Source organism: Brachionichthys hirsutus, chromosome 11, assembly GCF_040956055.1.
Source record: "Brachionichthys hirsutus isolate HB-005 chromosome 11, CSIRO-AGI_Bhir_v1, whole genome shotgun sequence".
Taxonomy (NCBI): Eukaryota; Metazoa; Chordata; class Actinopteri; order Lophiiformes; family Brachionichthyidae; genus Brachionichthys; species Brachionichthys hirsutus.
This window is the reverse complement of record NC_090907.1, coordinates 11,482,244-11,500,525: the sequence shown is the minus strand read 5'-3', so window position 1 is coordinate 11,500,525 and position 18,282 is coordinate 11,482,244. Positions and strand designations below refer to the sequence as shown.

Sequence of the window (18,282 nt, the reverse complement as noted above, 5' to 3'; positions counted from 1 at the left end):
GAAACAGCAGTTAAATCCTGAGAGCAATGTAGACTTGCAGTGTGATAGGTTTGGGTTGAAACAGCAGCCGCTTCAGACTGATTCCTCTCAAACAATGAATCTGTGTCACATAAGTTAAAGCAGAATGTGCCGCATGCCTGCAGGCAACAGCTGCTTGATTCACAGAGCAGGGTTGCAGCTCTGATGGCTCGGAAGCATCAGAGAGGAAGTCAGCTACGCTGTCCAGGCATGCATTAAACTTTATTTTATTACGTAACGGCTGGGCTGATCGTGTTGGAAAATGTGCTCCTGGCCTCGGGAGAAGTGTTGGCAGATCAAACCAGTTTCAAGTCCAAATCTTTTAATCTAAATAAATACGTTAACCGCTTACCATCAGTCAAAAGGAATTGAGCGTGTTTACAAAGGTTGTTGAAAATGGAAGCCAACGTGCCTTTCTTTGCATAAAGAGCTTTGTAATATGCAGAGGTTAACCTGAGAGGTTCTGCCTACGTCCAGAGCACAACTTCAGCCATGCTCTTCGACCTACGCTGATCATGAATCTGACCAGAAACTATTTGACAAGCAGATACAAGCGTTGTTGTATTGTATCATTAACACAGTAAATAGTCCAGCGTTTTTTCTCAAACTGCACGGCTTCAGGTCACCAGTAAGAAAAACAGTCGAACTGAAAACGAGGAGTGAATAATATCGTTTGAATCTAAGACGTCCCTAACCCAAACGTAGGGTTTACATTTATGTTTGGGACGTTTTAACGTCCCAAACGTAAACGGGGAAACTGATCTACAGAATGAAGATCTTTCAAATGAACCTGCAGCCTTTCTGTGTGGATTCTGCATGTTTTGAACGGACGAATGAGTGTGATTGGTTACTTTTCTGCGGTGAACTGGAAACTTGTCCAGGGTGAACCCCAGATCCCACCCATTGTCTGATGGGATGGACTCCACACCCCGGTGACCCTAAACAGAATATGTATGTAAGAACTAGAAAAGCTCTCAGAGAGCACACACCTCCCCCCAAGCGGCTCATTCCCCTCCTAACTGGGTCTACACCGTCCACATGGTGATCTGGATCATCATCAAAAGGTTCTAGGTTGTTCTTGGTATCTTTATACACCAACCATGTAAAGTAAAAGTGAATCAGAGTGTATTTTTTACAGATTTATCTGCAAATGGGGTTTTAATGTTAAAATGAAATATTATTTCCTGACTCCATTCTAAATCAAATCCAGATGAGATTTGGTGGTGAGCTAAGACCCCCCCCCCCCCACCGTACATGACTGTGTCAAATTCTACAGGTGCAGGGAGGTCGCAACCAGCAGGAACCCGTGATCTGATCTCCTCTGTGCAGCAGGTGGCAGCGTGCACCGCAAGAACTCTGCAGCACGAGAGACAATAGATATGGACGTTTTCCTTCCTGTCACCAGATGCTTGTTTTCCTCATGCTCAGGTGAACTCAGTGAAAATAGCAGTGAATTTGTGATTGGCTCTCCTCCATTGAAAGTTTTCGATGGTTAAATTGTCTTTATTTGTGGTGAAAATATTCCATACTGGTGATGCATATTTGTGGTTAACGGTTGTTGTGTTTGTGAAACAAACGGCTGTGACCAATCGCTGCTTGGCTCTTTTACCAAATACCGAGTTATGTTATGTAGTGACCTGAATATGAGAAGACATCTGAGGTTGGATAAAACATATACACGTATACAGACTGAAGACCATGGGGGCTTCCTGGACTGCGAATACGCTGCAGAAGTGATGCCTGCATGTGGGTTTTTATTTTACTTATTTGTTATTACACGTGGGTGTAAACATGCCGGATTGTAGCCAAAGGCTGATTTCCATCTGCCGTCCCACGGGCAATGTAGGACTCGTTCCCGTCCTGATACAACCTGACAGGTGAAACTCAGAAGAAAACGCAAACGCAGTCCTCTAATGAGACAGTTCAGCTCTGGCCAGATGGTTTAAAACTGAGGGAGCTCAAAGACAAGCTGTACCCATGAGTGTCTTGAAGTCCTACCGCAGCTATGTGTGGTTATCAGTCTCCCACAAACAGGGTGGGGCTAAAGGCCAGCTGCTGAGTCATTGGCTAAGTGAAACAGGCTCTCCCCTCCCTCCTTTCCTCCATGGCGCCAGGGGCCATCACGAGATTCCGAGGAATTTACGCTGGAATGAAGGTGGGATTTTCCACGTCTAAACGAGGAGCTTCCAGCAGCAGAGAAGATGAAATCCTAAGCTGTAGTGGAAAGAATAAAACATCAAGTCAACGTCCGAGAAGCTCGTCAGAGCTGAGTGGAAAGGGAAGAGTAATGAATGTCTCATTGTGCCCGTCGGAGGGACTTAACGGGGGGGAGGGGCGCTGTGATTCCTTATTTTCATATATCTGTCATCACTGTCGCTCTATCTCAGAAAATATATGAGCAAATGCAATTTCTCATTCGCCAGACGCACGGCAGCGAGACGAAGCAGGTCCGGAGTTATTCTCAACGTCAAACTAACATTTTCTGTGTAGACGAAGCCCTAATGAACCTGGCAAGGATGTCATTTGTGGAATATTCCATTGCATCCGACTCCATTGATTGGGAATGTGTGACATGCGTATTAGTCATGCCGTGCATTTTATTTTTCCTGGCAGCGAGGCTCGCACAGCAGTATCGCTCTCCTCGCAAACTACTGCATCCAGTTTGTCTGAAATCCCCTCCGGGGGCCGAGCTTCCAGCAGATAAGCCCCAAATATAAACACGCCATGGGCGCATCTGCGAACACACTTGTGGCTCCGCAATAAAAATGTACAAGGAGCAAAGTAAGAGCCCAGCGTTACGCAACGGAGCGGGGTGAAGGGAGGTGAATGGCAGGCTGCTTTCTCGGATAAACTCACGTCCATCCGTCTGCCTTCGGAGTCGGTCCAAACGGAGAAAACATGCCACAGGATTATTCGGTTTGATATTCACTATGTTTGATATTCCGAGAAAAACATTTGCTGCATTTGGAATGAGCTCTGGAAGGGGGATGAATTTCCTCTGAAGGTTCAACAATCAACCAGAGGCCAACATCAACAAACGTCTGGCTGCGTGGAATGGAATCATTTCATCATCAACCCCGAAGAATCGGCTGATCTCGCCGGCCGCGTCACGGAGACCAGTTTAAACCCTCCGGAGGCAGACACGAGGGCCTTCTTCTTTCCCCCACTTACCTTTATTTTTTACTTACCTGTATTTTTTGTCCACCAACGATGATTTGTCTTAACGGACAGTAAACAGAGCTTCATATTTCAGAACTGCAGAATCAAAGATTGAACTTTTGCGGGAAGCTAGTGGGAAGGAGGCCGACAGCCAGGCTTACCCGACGGAATGACGATAATCCCGCTAAAGCCAGATGTTAGCTTTGAGTGTAGCCACAGCTACTCCGCGTAACCTGCCATAGCAACTATGAGACGGCTTCGATTACTTCACTCTTATCGGTGCGAATCCACGCAGCAGAAGGTATTTAATCGCGTTAGGATTTAACGCAAGATAGAAATAAACCAAGGCAAGTTTATTCGTAGTTTTTATTTCATTTACATGTTATACTTTTACAAAAACAATGTTTTTAATACCAGGACAGCAAACCAGAATGCAGCGATTCAGAACCGCCACGAACTCCAGAACACAGAGTGGTCTCGTCAGTTTTTAACAGCCAATCCAGTTAAACACTCAACACCAAACATCACTTCTGTCAGGTACGATCCGCGATGATTTAGTACAGTATCAAAGACACAAAATACAACATCTGATTCAAAGCAGGTCATCAGCAAGTAGCCAGCACTAGAAAGAGTATGCAACAAAGTATACACCGTATGTATGTATACACACACACACACACTCAGCCGATCTATTCAGATTAAAAAAAGAATATCCAAAGATGCCATGAAACAGCAACCATAGTACAAAAGTCACCAAAAATAGATATGCCAGTCTGAAGAGCTACCGCGGCCTTCTTATTTTCCTTCTTTGAAATCAAGGACTGGGAAATGTATACATCAATTGTTCATTGGAAAGGCATGTCCTGTTAATAAAGTTATCTGAAACACGGCACATAAAACAAGCATCACACACAGAAAAGAGGAGGGCATGCTGAGTAAGAGATCCAAGTCACACCGATGAAGGGCCGCGGACAGTCATCGTCAGCTGAAGATATGCTCTCCTCATGACACCAACATGCAACGAAAAAACAGAAACAAAAAGAGCAAATAAAATGCTCGTTCCTCGACAGAGTGTCTTTCACAGATCACAAGGGTCTCTCCATTTGATTCACCTTCAGTCACATTAGAGTAAAACTAAACAATACATTCTTCTTCTTCTTCACCGGTCCAAATAATGAAACCTTTACAGCTCCTGTCATTTATTGCACACTATCGATTCACAAAAATATTATGGGCACTTTTCATTTCAACAAACAGCAGCATTTCATAAAAAAAAAAAAAAATTAAATCATGAATACAGATGGAGAATAGAAAATCCTTTCAGATTGTTGTTTTGTGCAACTAGAGTGGATAGGTCCATTCACAAAGGCTAATCTCTTTAATGTACATCATACAGTGTTTAAAGGGGAGAGCAAAGGACCCCTCTGCAAAATAACATGGACCGCTTCAAATGATTATCTCTTTGATTATGTGCAATTATTGATTGCCGTGGCAAATCCCCAATGTGATCGAGAACATTTGGTCCAAAAGGAGAACTGCACGATTCGCGCTCATTATGAAAGGGTCAAATGGCACGAATCTGAAAACAGGATGACACAAGCCGACACCAGCTCACCTCGCATCACCTGTACAGGTAGGATCAACCCTGCAAGTCAGGCGAGAATACGGCAAGTCAGCTGTTTGTTCGATCAGAGGGCAGCAATAAAAAGGGTAGAAGGGTAAGGGTAAAGTTAGGAGGATGGGGTGAAAGGATGCGGGGTGCGTGGTGGAAGGCCAGGAAAGAACTTTTGGTTGAGATCGAAAGAAAGGGACAGATTCAGGAACTCTTCTGTTCCTCCTAGTGACTCTGAACATGCGTGTGCGTGTTGCAGGTAGGCAGGTCAGATGCCTGGGGGGGGGATTCAAGATGCATTTCATGTATCCGTCATATGATGATGTCATAAGGCAACATCAGGCTATGGGAGATGTCATCGTGTTGCATCACTTCCTGCCTTCGTAGATGCATGTTGTTGTTTTTTGTTGAGGGAAATGTTCTACTTTAGTTTTTCATCTTGAATAAACAGACCCTGGCAGTTCCCCAGTGCTGCTGGGATAACATGGCGCTGTAAGCAGACCAATCTATGTGGAATATCGCTTCAGCCGTCATGCTAACGCTACAACATTAGCATGTTACAATTGACATTTGGCATAGATATCCAGAACCCAAACACAAACCTCATCTGGGATAAATGCCACATTAGCATGTCTTAGAGCCCATTTAAGAGCACAACACTGCAGCTGGGAAAAACCTTTAAACCGATTGTTTTTGTTTCTTTGCTTTGTAAGATTTTCAGTCTCGTTTTGTTTCGATCCAGGATTTCTCTAACTCAAGCTTTGATTTAACAACAGTGTTGATTCAGAGGAAAAAGGTCAGAAATACACACTGCAAAATAATCCCGTGGGAATTTACTGTTATTATATTTTCAAGTTTTTAAACATTTAAAAACGAAATGTACTGTTCAAATAGGTAAAACAAATGCGCATACACACCTGACGAATCATATTCCACAACATCCAACACACATGGCATCCAAATAGAAAACCTACAGTACAAGCTATTGCAATATAGATAATATAGACATTGAACAGGTTGCCTATAGCGACTGCACTGAAAGAAAAATACAGTCTCAGCCCACATGTTCACTAGAGATGAAAAACAAGACTTTCTGTCGAGCTCAGTTTGCAAAGACTTGATTTGTCACTGTTGGCAAAGTCAAGACCTCCTGCTGTTCTTGTTCTTCTACGCCGCTTCATTAAAATGGGAACACTCAGGCACTTAGCAAAGTAGGACAAGGCTTGTACTCAAACCTCAAATTGTCTAAGAAAGAAATGAATTTAGCTTCAGCTGCATTCATGTCATATGGGAATGGGGGGGGGGGTGGCTGCTCAGGTGGTCAATACTTCTGATGATCGCTGTTAGCTTGACAACTTTGTAGTCACTCACAGATGAATGACGGACAGTGACCCTTGGGATAAACCCTCCTCTGTCAGGGGGAAACAGGAAGTCAAACGTGTTCTATGGTTTCCTGTCTTTAGGGAATGGCACATCTCCAAAGAAAACCCGTCCCAGTTTCTACGCTGTCCCTGTATTCAACCCTTTACAATCAGACCAGAACATCTACGGTTGTAGTCTAGAGAACATTTGACCCTCTAACCTTTAGGCTGTTGACATTTTTAATGCATCTTCCTTTACAGACATTCATAGGGTAGTTCCATGAAATAGCCATCGCCCATGTTAACCACGATGTTTGACGTGATCAGCGAAACAGTACATGTGTAGACAAGCCCACTGGTTTTGGTTGGAGGGGGGGGGGGGGGGTTCAGTCTAGACTCATGGCACCAACAAGAAGGCAGCTTCATTCCAGTGAGGAAACATTGAGAACCAAACAGATAATTTACTTGCTGGATTGTGATTGGCTTAAAACATACACACATGTGGGAAAAACATCTTGGTAACTGAAGTCTTCAGGAAACTTCAATCGCAGTGTTTCCTATTTTCCCCCAGATGCGTCCCAGGTGTTCCTTCTAGCAAAGAAGCATTCCAAAAGATATTTCCGCATGACATGACTCCACAGAAAGGCCTGGTGGCCCAACAGAGTCACTCTATGGTGATAGAGGGCAGCTCCTCGGCTGGGGCATGCTGCAGCTCTGGTTCAAGCACACCCGGGGAACTGGTTCCTTCCCTCTCGTCCTCCTTGGTCTCCTTTCTCAAAACCGCCGTCTCGTCAATGTCAAAGGAGGAGGAGGCTTCCAGGGGATCGGGTGACAGGAAGCCAGAGGAATTCTCACAATTCTGGGTAGAGGAGGACACCTGGGAGATGACAGGTGTCTGAACTGAGGAGGAGGGGGGCAAGGTTATAGTGGTGGTAGCGGTGGAGGTGCTACCCGGGTACACCGGGTGATGCTGGGACTCCTCTAGCTTATACTGGTTTCCCAGGGCCTCCTCTTCCTCCTGAACCTGGCTCAGGTAGTCGGGCACGAGGAAATCACTGTAAAGATTAAGTCAATGTGAGATCAAAAGCCTGCAATTTGAAACCATGTCACAAATTATCCTGTTAAAATTTTCAAGGATGTCACATTATCAGATTTTCTACATGTACGTGGTTCAGGTCTACACCAAAGTGCTTCTGCAGAATGCATCATAAATGAGTCTGAAAAACAGTCACGCAAACTGAGCTTCAAAAAGCTGGGCCTCCACAGAGGACGTCACTCGTCCAGAAAGACACACATGAACTGACATTCAGCAGACAGCGTGTTACACACATTGTTACACACAGTACTAGTGGTTTAAGCAGGTGTGAAGAAATGCTGAAAAATAAGAACGCTTTCAAAAAGGTAACAATTAACAGTTCATATTTATAGATTTACAACTACTGTAAATCAGTATTTGTCTTCAAAACAGCTCAAGTTCTTCTAGGTTCACTTGCACAAAGTCTTTGAAGGAACCGGACCGGCACGTTGTCCCAGACGTCTTGGAGAACTAACAGGTCTTCTGTGTATGTCGGTTATCGCAGATCATTCTGTCTCTTCATGTAATCCCAGACAGACTCAATGATCCTGAGATTCGGAATCTGTGGGTGGGCCATGCTAGAATTTCCAGTACTCTGTTCCAGTAGGACATTGGCTGTGCTTGGGGTTGCTGTCCTGCTGCAAAATAAGTCTGGGGCCAGTCAGATGGTACCCTGATGGTGTCGCATGGTGTACACTGAGGACACGATTCGTCCCAACCAAATCTCCAACTCCATTTGACAAAATGCAGGAACCTCTGCCATGGTTGGTGCCTGTGTACACTCATTGCTGCCCTGCTCTCTTGTCTTTTCAGTCCAGAGCACCTCTGTTCCTATTTTCCTGCACAGTTGAGTCGCTTCATCTCATTTCTATGGTGACAGTTATGGAATTTTCTCCACAATTCTTCCAGCTTCTCCTTTCCCGTTTGTGGCTCTTGCTTCAATTCTTATATTCTCTTAAAGGTGTTTCTTCTGGATTAAAAGTTGCTGGGCCATAGGAATGGGGAGTGATAGTGAGGTAAGGGGGGGGGGGGGGGGTGTTCTGTGTGATGCGCTATAATGTGTGAGGTGCTACGATGTTACTTTTCCAAGTGTGATGTTCCGACTGATTTTCTGTACAGCAACGTTCTTCTGCGGGTTTCTGAGTGGCGGTTGCTGCTGTTCGAGGTTCTTCCTGTTGCTCCAATGGTTACTATGTTGTCTTCCTGTGGAATCACCGTTTCTTTTATTGTAATTTTATTTAACCACCAGTTAATGTGGACTTTTGTGTGTTCTTTTGTTACCGGTGTTGGATTCGGCATCATACGGATTGTCTTTTTTCTTTTCCATCAGCTGGGCTGATTGGCGTGAAAGTTGGCAGCGACATGATCGCTACTATCCATGCAGAAGATGTGCCATCATGATTCATTCATTCAATCATTTTAAGAACCGCTCTTACTGGGTCGCGGGTCGAGAGGCGGGGTTACACCCTGGACTTACCACCAGTTCATCGCAGGACCACACACAGACAGACAATCATTCACACACACTCACACCTACGTGAAATTTAGTGTAACCAATTCACCTAATTTTGCATGTTTACGGTGCTGGGAGGAAGCCGGAGAACCTGGAGAGAACCCACGCAGACACGGGGAGAATGGAAAGGCTGCAAGTTGAATTCAAACCAGTGATCTTCTTGCTGTGAAGCAACAGCGCTTACCACTGCGCCACCGTGCCGCCCTGTAATCATGATGAATTTGTTGCCTGACCCTTCCCAATCTTCACAATGCCTCAACAAACCACTTGTGTCTTGACTGTTACATCCTATAAGAGTGCTTTTGACACATCTGTTCAGGTGTGACCTTCATCACTGTCAGTTTGTTAGTGACCTCAGAAGAGTTTACCGTAAATATCTGAGCTCTCCGCCAGTCTCTTGGATGAAAAGTCTTCAGGCCCTCAACACAATTCAGCTGCATCAGGTTCAAGAACACCAGACCCTGATGGAGGAAGATCAGGTTCAGAATTACCAGGACCTGATGGAGGAGGATCCCATTGGGATTGCCAACAGACACACACAACTATAAATCAGGTACAAATAAAACATATGTTGAAAATTCCTCACATTCCTCACTAAAGTGAAGATGAACATTTGAAATGACGCGTCGACCCACTCTACTACAGAGAACGCCACACGTGCCTTTATGTGTAAACAAAACATTAAAGATAAAGAGTGCCGGTTCTGCCAAAGGAGTTTCCACTGTTCTGATGGTTAAGCGTCGACCTGCTTCTGTAAACTGTCTGCTGCCCTGTGAGTGCTGATTAAGAAGTGTAACAGTCTGGAAAATAAAAATACTCCTCAGCTTCAATGAAGGCACGGCGTTCTGCCATTTCCTCAGACGGCTGAAATCAGCAACTTATGAAATGCCATAGAGACAGACAGCTACTGTACAGAAAACGTCTTCAAGAAGAAGCTGGTATGCATTTTTGAACACGAACACGCAGCACGGTGGCGGAGTGGTTAGCACGGTCGCCTCACAGCAAGAAGGTACCGGGTTAGAATCCTATCTGTGCGGAGTTTGTATGTTCTCCCCGTGTCCGCGTGGGTTTTTGTCTGGGTCCTCCAAAAACATGCAATTTAGGTGAATTGATTACTCTCAACTGTCCGTATTGTGTGCGAGTGTGTGATTTTCATCTCTGTGTGGCCCCGAGACGCATCCAGGGTGTACTCCGCCTCTCGCCAATAGCAAGCTGAGATAGGCTCCAGCAAAATGGGAAAAAGCGGCAGGAAATGAATGAATAAACATTATCTATGGACTTAGAACACATTATCTGAGTTCTCCAAAAACTGTATCAACAACACAGAACTTTGCATGTTTGTAAAATTAACAGCCATCCTCTTCCTCATTCTCAGTCAGTGGCTGCGTTTACATGGACAAACTTTATTTAACCCGATCAGAGTTCGGAGTAAAATTATGATCGGATGCACTGTGTTCATGGACCCTAAAAATATTGATCCGATTAGGACTTGTGTGCTCATGCATCACACTTTCGATTGGAATAAATTATTTTTTCATGAACAATTTTTACCAATATAACTGGAAATAGTAGAAGAAGAAGCCGTAGCGACTTCCGTTGCAAACAAAACATCGCTGCGCGCTTTTCTGCTTCAGCGTTATTTCTCACGTTTTCCCCTTTTTCTCTGTTACTTTCCTCCTTTAATATCTCTGGCAACACGTTTGTCTCAGATATTGACCAGTTCTGTCTTTCGCTCTCTCTGCTTCAGCTAGCTTTAGGGAATAGCAGAAGCGCGCTTAGCTGACGTCACAGACATGCGCAGTAAGGACGGCTTGTACCGAAACATCGGAATAAGTGTTTTCAAGCACTCTGATCGGATCATCAATCGGTGTAAACCACCCCTCTCGATGGGAACAGAACCTTGATCGGATTGAGCTTGATAGGGTGAGACTAATGCGATTTTGGTGTGTACATGAAGCATTTGTATTCCGATCGGGTTTTTAATCCGATTAAACGTGTCCATGTAAACGCACCTAATGATGAAACAATAGTTCACCACATAATTTCATCGATGCTGAAGTGTGCAACGTTACATTGCAGCACAAGAAATATCAGGTGATAAAGTCAAACATGTCCGTAAATGTTCAGCAGTTCACATATGAACAACACACTGCATGCATCTGGTGAAATCTCTGCACATCGTCATAACACAATATACATTTTCACAATTACAATCTGTTTTTCTATATGGGACGAATTTTTTTCACGTGATCATAGGTCAGCAGCAGGCCTTCAGTTAGCACTTCAGCTAAAAATGGCATCCTTCTCATGTCATGTCGACACATCCTAAACCTCAAAATGTCACATTACTCTGTCAAACAGGTACATGATGTCTCTCTATAGCAGTCACACACGTCAGGCACACTTAGTCTGAGCATTCAAATCACTTCAATCATCTGAAAAACAAGTCATGGAAGGAGAAACAATTCAATGAACCTCTAAAGTTATTTTGTGATCCAGGTGAGACCTGAGTAAATGATGGAGTCATCGTCCCCGGGATCCTCACCTGCTCTGGAAGTAGTTTGCTAGTTCAGACGCCTCGTGGTTCAGACTCCTCAGGTGTACAATTAAATTGCCAGAGTTGGTGAACATGGCGCCACACGTTTTGCACTCGTAAATCCGTGGTTTGCGGATTATGTGTCGGGAGACCCTCATGTGATGCTTATATTCACCGAAGGACGTGAATGTGGCGCTACATATCTGGCACCGGAAACAGCGTTTACCTTCGTGCTTCAGCCGATGCATCTTTAGGGAGTAGGCCCGTGTGAACTTTTTCCCACAGCGGTCACACTGGAAAGGCTTAATGCCTGGGGAAGAAGAAGAACATGTGTGTTAGCACAAGCGTTAGCATCCATATGTGGGGGAGGGGGAGGCTTTTGACTACATTTTCCCCCAACTGTTTTCCACATCAGTTTCCAAAAATGCCTGTGAAAAAAACCCCTCCCATCGGTTCATCACTAAACCTTACACAAGATGTAGGAAAGAGCAACCACAGCTTTTCAACTTTTATTTAGACCCCATTAGCAACCAGGATCCCTGTGATCAACAATGCTCACTGCAGACCTCTGGCGGACTCGGAGACACTTTCCTGACCCCATTCTGGATGAGACCCAGAAGGCATTTTGCATGATAGTGCATATCAGACCCTTTTATGACTCATTTTTGGTGAGTGAGTATGATTTTTTGAAAAAGCCTCCATTGTAAGTAAATAGGAAAATCCGGGTCGCGACAGTATCGGCATTCATCCAATCCAGACGAAATTCGGTGGCAGGATAGCGATCCCCGCCCTACATGACTGTGTAAAATTGAAATTTCAAAGTGATCCAGAACATATTCTGGATCACTTTGAAATCACCATAATTGAATCAACTGTTCCTAGTAAGATTCCAAACATTTCCTGAACATTTTATCAACATCTGCCTGTATTCCCGCGAGCTTTCCACCGAGCTTTCCCACAGTTACTGAATACAAGTCCTTTAAACAACAAATATGTGTCAAACTGTGGGTGGAACCTCCCATCTGGCTCGCTAAGGGAAAACTCGTTTGGTAAAGCACCACCAGAATTAATTAATAGTTTCACATTGGTGTTAGACGTAAAGATGGTAAAGGACTTCAGGTTCCTCGGGTCAACAGTGCAGAGTGATGGAGAGAATGTGGAAAAGAAGTGAAGAATCGTGTGCAGGAAGGCTGGATCGGGGGGATGAAAGTATCAGGTGTGCTCTGTGATAGGAGAGTGTCAGCGAGGACGAAGGGAAAGGTCTACAAGACAGCAAGAGGTCGACCAAGGAGAAGATACATGGACGTAGTGAGGGAGGACATGAGAGTGGCTGGTGTTGGGGAGGACGATGCAAAGGACAGGGTGAAGTGGAGAAGGTTGATTTGCTGTGGCGACCCCTCATGGGACAAAAAGAAAGTCCAGTAGTAGCAGTTTCACAAAAGTGTCTACTGTCAGTATGTTAAACAAAACTACCATTTGTTCATGGCCAGTGTGGTTAATAGAGAGCTTTTGATTTTTAAAAGCACATTTTACAAACAATATATGAAAACATATAGAAAAGAGATTAACACAAAACAAATATAGAAAATGATAAACTAATCAAATACAGGTTGGTCCTCACTTAACGACGGTGGTACATTCCAAAGAGCCCGGAGCTAAACGATTTCATCGTTAAACAAAACCCGGTTCCCCGACAGCTCACTAAACACATACTTTTATATTTCGGAAAGCCTGGGTCGTCGTTAAACGAGTACGTTGTTGAGTGAGGACCAGTATTCATAAACTAAACCAACCAACCAACGACTAAACAAAAGGAAGCAACATGTTTTTGAGCCTCCGACGGTTTTTAGACGCATTCGGATAAATACTGGGAAAAAACTGTGAGCTGCCAGAACGCTGTGTAAAATCCTCACATCTGCAACCTTATTGTTAATGGCGGCTGCTGTGTATATACACGCTTCCCCACCGGCCTGAACAGAGCTTCCTCAGACCCCCCTCTACATGCACCTCAGCCCACCTACCTGAGTGTATGAGCATGTGTTGCTTCAGGTTTTGAATGCGTGTGAATCTGACTCCACACGTCGGGCACTGGAAGGGCCTTTCAGGGCCGTTGGTGCCAGGCCGGCCCGAGGGGCTGATGTACAGGTGGTAGGGGTACTGAATGCCCTCTAACCTGAAAGATGAACACAGGAAACTTTGTTTTTACACGCTAAAAGAGGAACATGTATAAAACTTGTCCTTCATGCAAGTCAAGTCACACTTCCAGAGGAATCCGGTTCCGAACGCAGTTCTGTGTTGAACCGAGGGTCATCTAAGTTAATGCCAACCTCGCCCTAACGTTCCCAGATCTTTATATTATACTGCATCGGGGCTGACATTTCAACATGACATTTATTTGACGCGAGTAGGTGTGAGCTGTTGCTTAGTTACAGGTACGATGTGTAGATTTACTGCTGAAAGTCACACACCTTTCATCATCTTCTGCATGTCCTCCAGGGTTGGAGGTGCTCTGCATAGATGGCAAACCATCTGACACGCCCTCATCCATCGATCCTGGAAGGAAGAAAACTCACTCGTGAGAGCTGGGCGGGGCCAGACATACAGACTGACAAGTCTGGTGCTGCTACACATCAATAAGCGCCAAAGGTCCTCGGTGCACATCTCAATAGTAAACCTGTGGAATAAGATTGGTTTGGAGGTCAAGCATGCTGTGGGTCAGTAAGGTAGGAGAATAGCCCCACCTATAGAGGAGGATTGTGGGCTGATCAGGAGCTCTTCCTGCACCTGCTCGCTCCCTGGCACCGTCTGCTGGTCACTCAGTGAGCTCTGGGAGGCACTGACCGGTTGCGACGAAGCCTCTTGGACCTCTTCGTCACTGAGACGCTCCACTTTGACCCTCACATCTTCTTCCTCTGCTGCCACTGGGGACGACACCGCTTTGGAGCCCTCACAAGTCAGGAAGTCACTGAGCCTCCGACCCACGACCACCTCCGAGGTCCCCGGGGCACCGGGCTCTAAACAACGAGGACTCTCGGGAAACTTCGACTTGTCTGAGTGGAACCTACGGTCAATACCGAAGGGGAATGTCCACGGGAAGGCCAGGGAGGACTCCACGGGCTGGGCTGCGCTGTCTGAGAAGGAGGCCGACGGGTTGGTGATCTGAGGAGAGGTGATGACCATCTGCGTAGTGCATTTGAGTCCCGGACTTTCCGGCGACGCCATCATTACAAAGCTTTTGCGTTTTCGTCGTGATTCCCGGCATATGGGAACATTTCTCTCCATCACACTGCAGTCAGAAGAAACAGGCGACACACTGCCATCCAATGGCGTCATGGCACAATTTGATGAGGCACTCTCCGGTGCCGATTCTTGTGGCTTATCTGCCCCCATGTTGCTGTTGTTTCCCGCACCCCACAGAATACTGGACTTCATGAATTCTGAACACGTCCTTGCCACTGTGAACATCTGCATGTAACTCGCGGCTGCCAGAACATCGATGATATTCTCCGTGCTAATAGATAGCGTAGATGTGTAGGCATATTCCAGCAGCGGAGCGAAGCCGCTGACGGTCACATGATGGAGATCCAACACAAACTTGTCGTCCTCCTCCGACCGGCCCACAAGTTTGGAGCGGAAGAATTCGCTGCAGCAGGCCAGGACTACTTTGTGGGCCAGGAAGAGTTTATCTTGGACCCGAATGGTGACGTCACATAAGTGGCCCTCGTTGCGTAAAGCGTTGAGCTTCTCCAGCATCTCCTGGCTGTGGGAGGTCGAGCTGTGGGTGAAGGTTTTGACCCCCATATTGGAGTCCGTTTCTGATTGTGCACAGGAAGTGTCCTACAGAAAAATCAAGAAAATACACTTTAGCATCAAAAGATAAAGCATTTAAATTGCATCCCTGGAATCAGTTTCTGTTGAGAAAACAGAGTGCTTAGATATTTAAGCACTTACATTTTTTTTGTATACAGTTGTCCCTCGATATAATGCGGTTCATCTTCCGCGACCTCGCTGCTTCGCGGAGTTTTTTTATTGCAATTTCAGATATTTTGTTTTGCACTTGAACACGCCTTGAAACGGCGCAAGGACGAAGAGGCGCGGTCGGAGGAACTGTGAACTATGCGCGAGTCGCTATTAATCATTTCTCATGTGTTCAACCTCGTAGGTTGATCATTAAAATTAAATTCGTTATTTCTAAAAGCTATCGTGTTTATTTGTTAAGCGTTTGTTTTATAGCGCTCTTCTTCTGTGTAAAAAGAGGCTTTTATTTTGTAGGAGCATAAACGTCACGTCCCTTTTGGGTTTCGTTTCTTCCTGTTGATATATGTAGCCGCTGCCGTTCCTCTGTGCTAAGCTATCCAATAAAGCAGCCCATGAGAGGCTAAAGAGAGCACGAGTAGAATATTTGTTCTTTTGCACTCCAAGCGGCTCTTTCCTCGACCTGCACGCCTTAACATTATTAACAGGAAAACGTTTACTGTACGTACTATATATTTATATTTCTCAAACAAATGTTTAGTTCTGAAAACAGGTTTTGATCTTTGGTTTCATTCTTTAATACTGAAACAATCTATTTAGATTAATGCCCGACTGTTAAACGTGTATAAAGTGTGTGGTGAGGGGTTTTACAGCCTTAAAACATATATGTACATGTATAATAATTGAAAAAAAATAAAGATCACTACATTGCGGATTTCACTTATTGCGGGTTGTTTTTAGAACGTAACTCCCGCGGAAAATGAGGGACTACTGTACTGCAATTGGATGATTGCATAAGAATCAGGTGCGGCAAAGGACCATCCCTGAAATTCTGAACTAGAAGTCAAAACAAGTCTTGTGGTAAAGACAAGAAAAAGAAACTGCATTGTCGAAGGCTGTGGGTGGAGGTGGAGATAAATGGGTGCTCTGAGAGGGGGAGTCGTAGGGGGCGATGATTGGTGGGTGAAAGCACAGTAAGGAGAGCAGAGGACGAAATTCCACATTATGTAACAGCAATGAAAGCAGATGTGAAGTGATGCGAGCCAGACCCATGTGGAGGCCAGTGCACTGCAGGATGCTCAGCAGCTGTCTGCGAGACATGTGGATCCTCTGAGGCATGAGATTTTCCATGGAGATAAACGCTCAAGCGAAAGGGGCTCTAGCAGGGAGAGCAAAGTCCAATTTACGTGCACACACACGCAGGCCAAGGGAAAATACTCCTGGCTATGCTGGCCCAGAAGTAAAAGCAAATGAATTATAGACCTGGCTGAGGTGCGGCAGGAGAGGAGCACCAAATGACATGGACGTGGAAGGAGCTTGGACTCCATGACGGGGGTTTTCTTGACATTAAAGTGCATGAATTACTGCATCAATATGGCATGGAGGCGTACAGACTATGGCACAGCTCATCAGGTGTAATGAAGTCCAGTCTGCATTGGGGGGGGGGGGGGGGGGGGGTCTGGTGTCTCATCGTCTTCTTGAAAATACCCCATAGATTCTCAGGGAGGTCAAGCTCGGTCAAGGGGTCAAAATTCAAGACACAGACAGAGTTTTCTTTTATTGAACAGTCAAGTACCTGCAATATTTTGACCTGAAAAATTCCAATTGAAACTATGACAACTACTTTTTCGTCAAAACACAGATAAATTGGTGAATGGGCTGGGGCCACGACTTCGACACATGCTCTACGGCAGGGGTGTCGAACCTGTGCCGTGGAGGGGCCGAGACGCTGCAGGTTGTCCTTCCAGCCGGTCACTCAAGCGAGTGATTTTAACAGACAACACCTTCAGTTTGAGAGAAGGCGCTCATTAGAGAGATCAGCTGCTGGAGAGATGGAGAGAATATATTACAATCTGCCGATTTCTTTCTTTCTGACGTCACAGACAACTTTTGCTTGTTGTGATTTTATTTTAGGTCAGATAACGCTTGTTATCAGTTATTTCTAAGATTACACCGACTAGTGAATGAAATATGTGACTATGAGTCTGGATAAAAATACTTCTGACGACAACAGAGCACAGTACTTGTACTGTGTTTACATCTTCTACCTGCAAGTCAAGCGGTGGTCTGAGACACAGTGGAGAGGAGAGATTGCCCAAGTACACGCAACACTTGGGTATTGCGTGTACTTGGGGGGTGGAGGTTAATTATCTGGTAACAGCTGACTACACAAACAAGTTTAGAGGCAATAACAGTTTAGCAAACAGCTGCTAGCAGGCCTGAAACGTCAAGTTGGCAGGAGAAAAGAGAAGTTACATCCGTTTTAAAAAATAAAAGTCGGAAATTCAAAGCAAAGTGACGTCATAATACATGCACGTTGTAGCAGCGACGAATGTTGACGTTTCCACCCGAGACGTGCAGCGCATTTAGAAACTACGTGACATTCTGTTTTCATGAAGTCAGACGTCGAATAAAACAATCGTTGCTCGAGCAAGCTTAGAATTAAAATGTTTGATTTTAAAGTCAAACTTGTCTCATTTCCGGTTTGACAACATATTTTGACGCAACTTGCATGCTAGCCACTAAGCTAACGCTAGCCGACGCAACGCAGCGCCCCGCCAGTCGGTCCCTTCTCCGCGTACCAAGAGGCAGACAGCAATGCAGGCGAAGCGAACACAGCGAGGCCAGCGGAACCGGGCACGTCGTGCGGGGGGGGCGGGAGGGGGGCATTTACCTCCTGGGATGGGGGGTCCGGTCCGTGAACACGGACTGGGCCTCGGGATGCCTGCAGCTCGGCTGACAAACGCAGCAATGGACCGCTAGCGGTGCGCCCGGCCCGGCCGCTGCGCTCCGATCACTCACATTCCCTGCGTGCGCGTCTCCGGCAGCCTCCCACGCTCGGTCCTTAACGCTGGCGTGGATTCACATCACAACAGGCTGGCGTTAGAGGTTCTCGGGGTGCTTTGCATTCCTTTGTGCTCCCCACTGTCATTTCTGCGCCGTGTTTGTATCCCCACAATGCAACGCGCCTCGCCTAACCCGCGCCAGGAAGGAAGTCCCCGCTGGCGACGCGTCCTGACTGTGTGCGTGAAT

The 18,282-nt window shown here is 45.6% G+C and overlaps 1 protein-coding gene across 1 annotated transcript; it reads right to left on the bottom strand.

Moving 5' to 3' along the window:
- Positions 1-6,718: 6,718 nt before the first annotated feature.
- On the bottom strand, positions 6,719-18,038 carry zbtb44 (zinc finger and BTB domain containing 44). The gene is made up of 6 exons (XM_068745584.1): positions 17,924-18,038; positions 14,016-15,111; positions 13,743-13,827; positions 13,296-13,447; positions 11,284-11,584; positions 6,719-7,205 (listed from the first exon to the last, which is right to left on the bottom strand). Exons 2-6 carry the CDS (start codon positions 15,073-15,075, stop codon positions 6,815-6,817), a joined length of 1,989 nt encoding a protein of 662 aa, XP_068601685.1. The 5' UTR covers positions 15,076-15,111; positions 17,924-18,038; the 3' UTR covers positions 6,719-6,814.
- Positions 18,039-18,282: the final 244 nt, after the last annotated feature.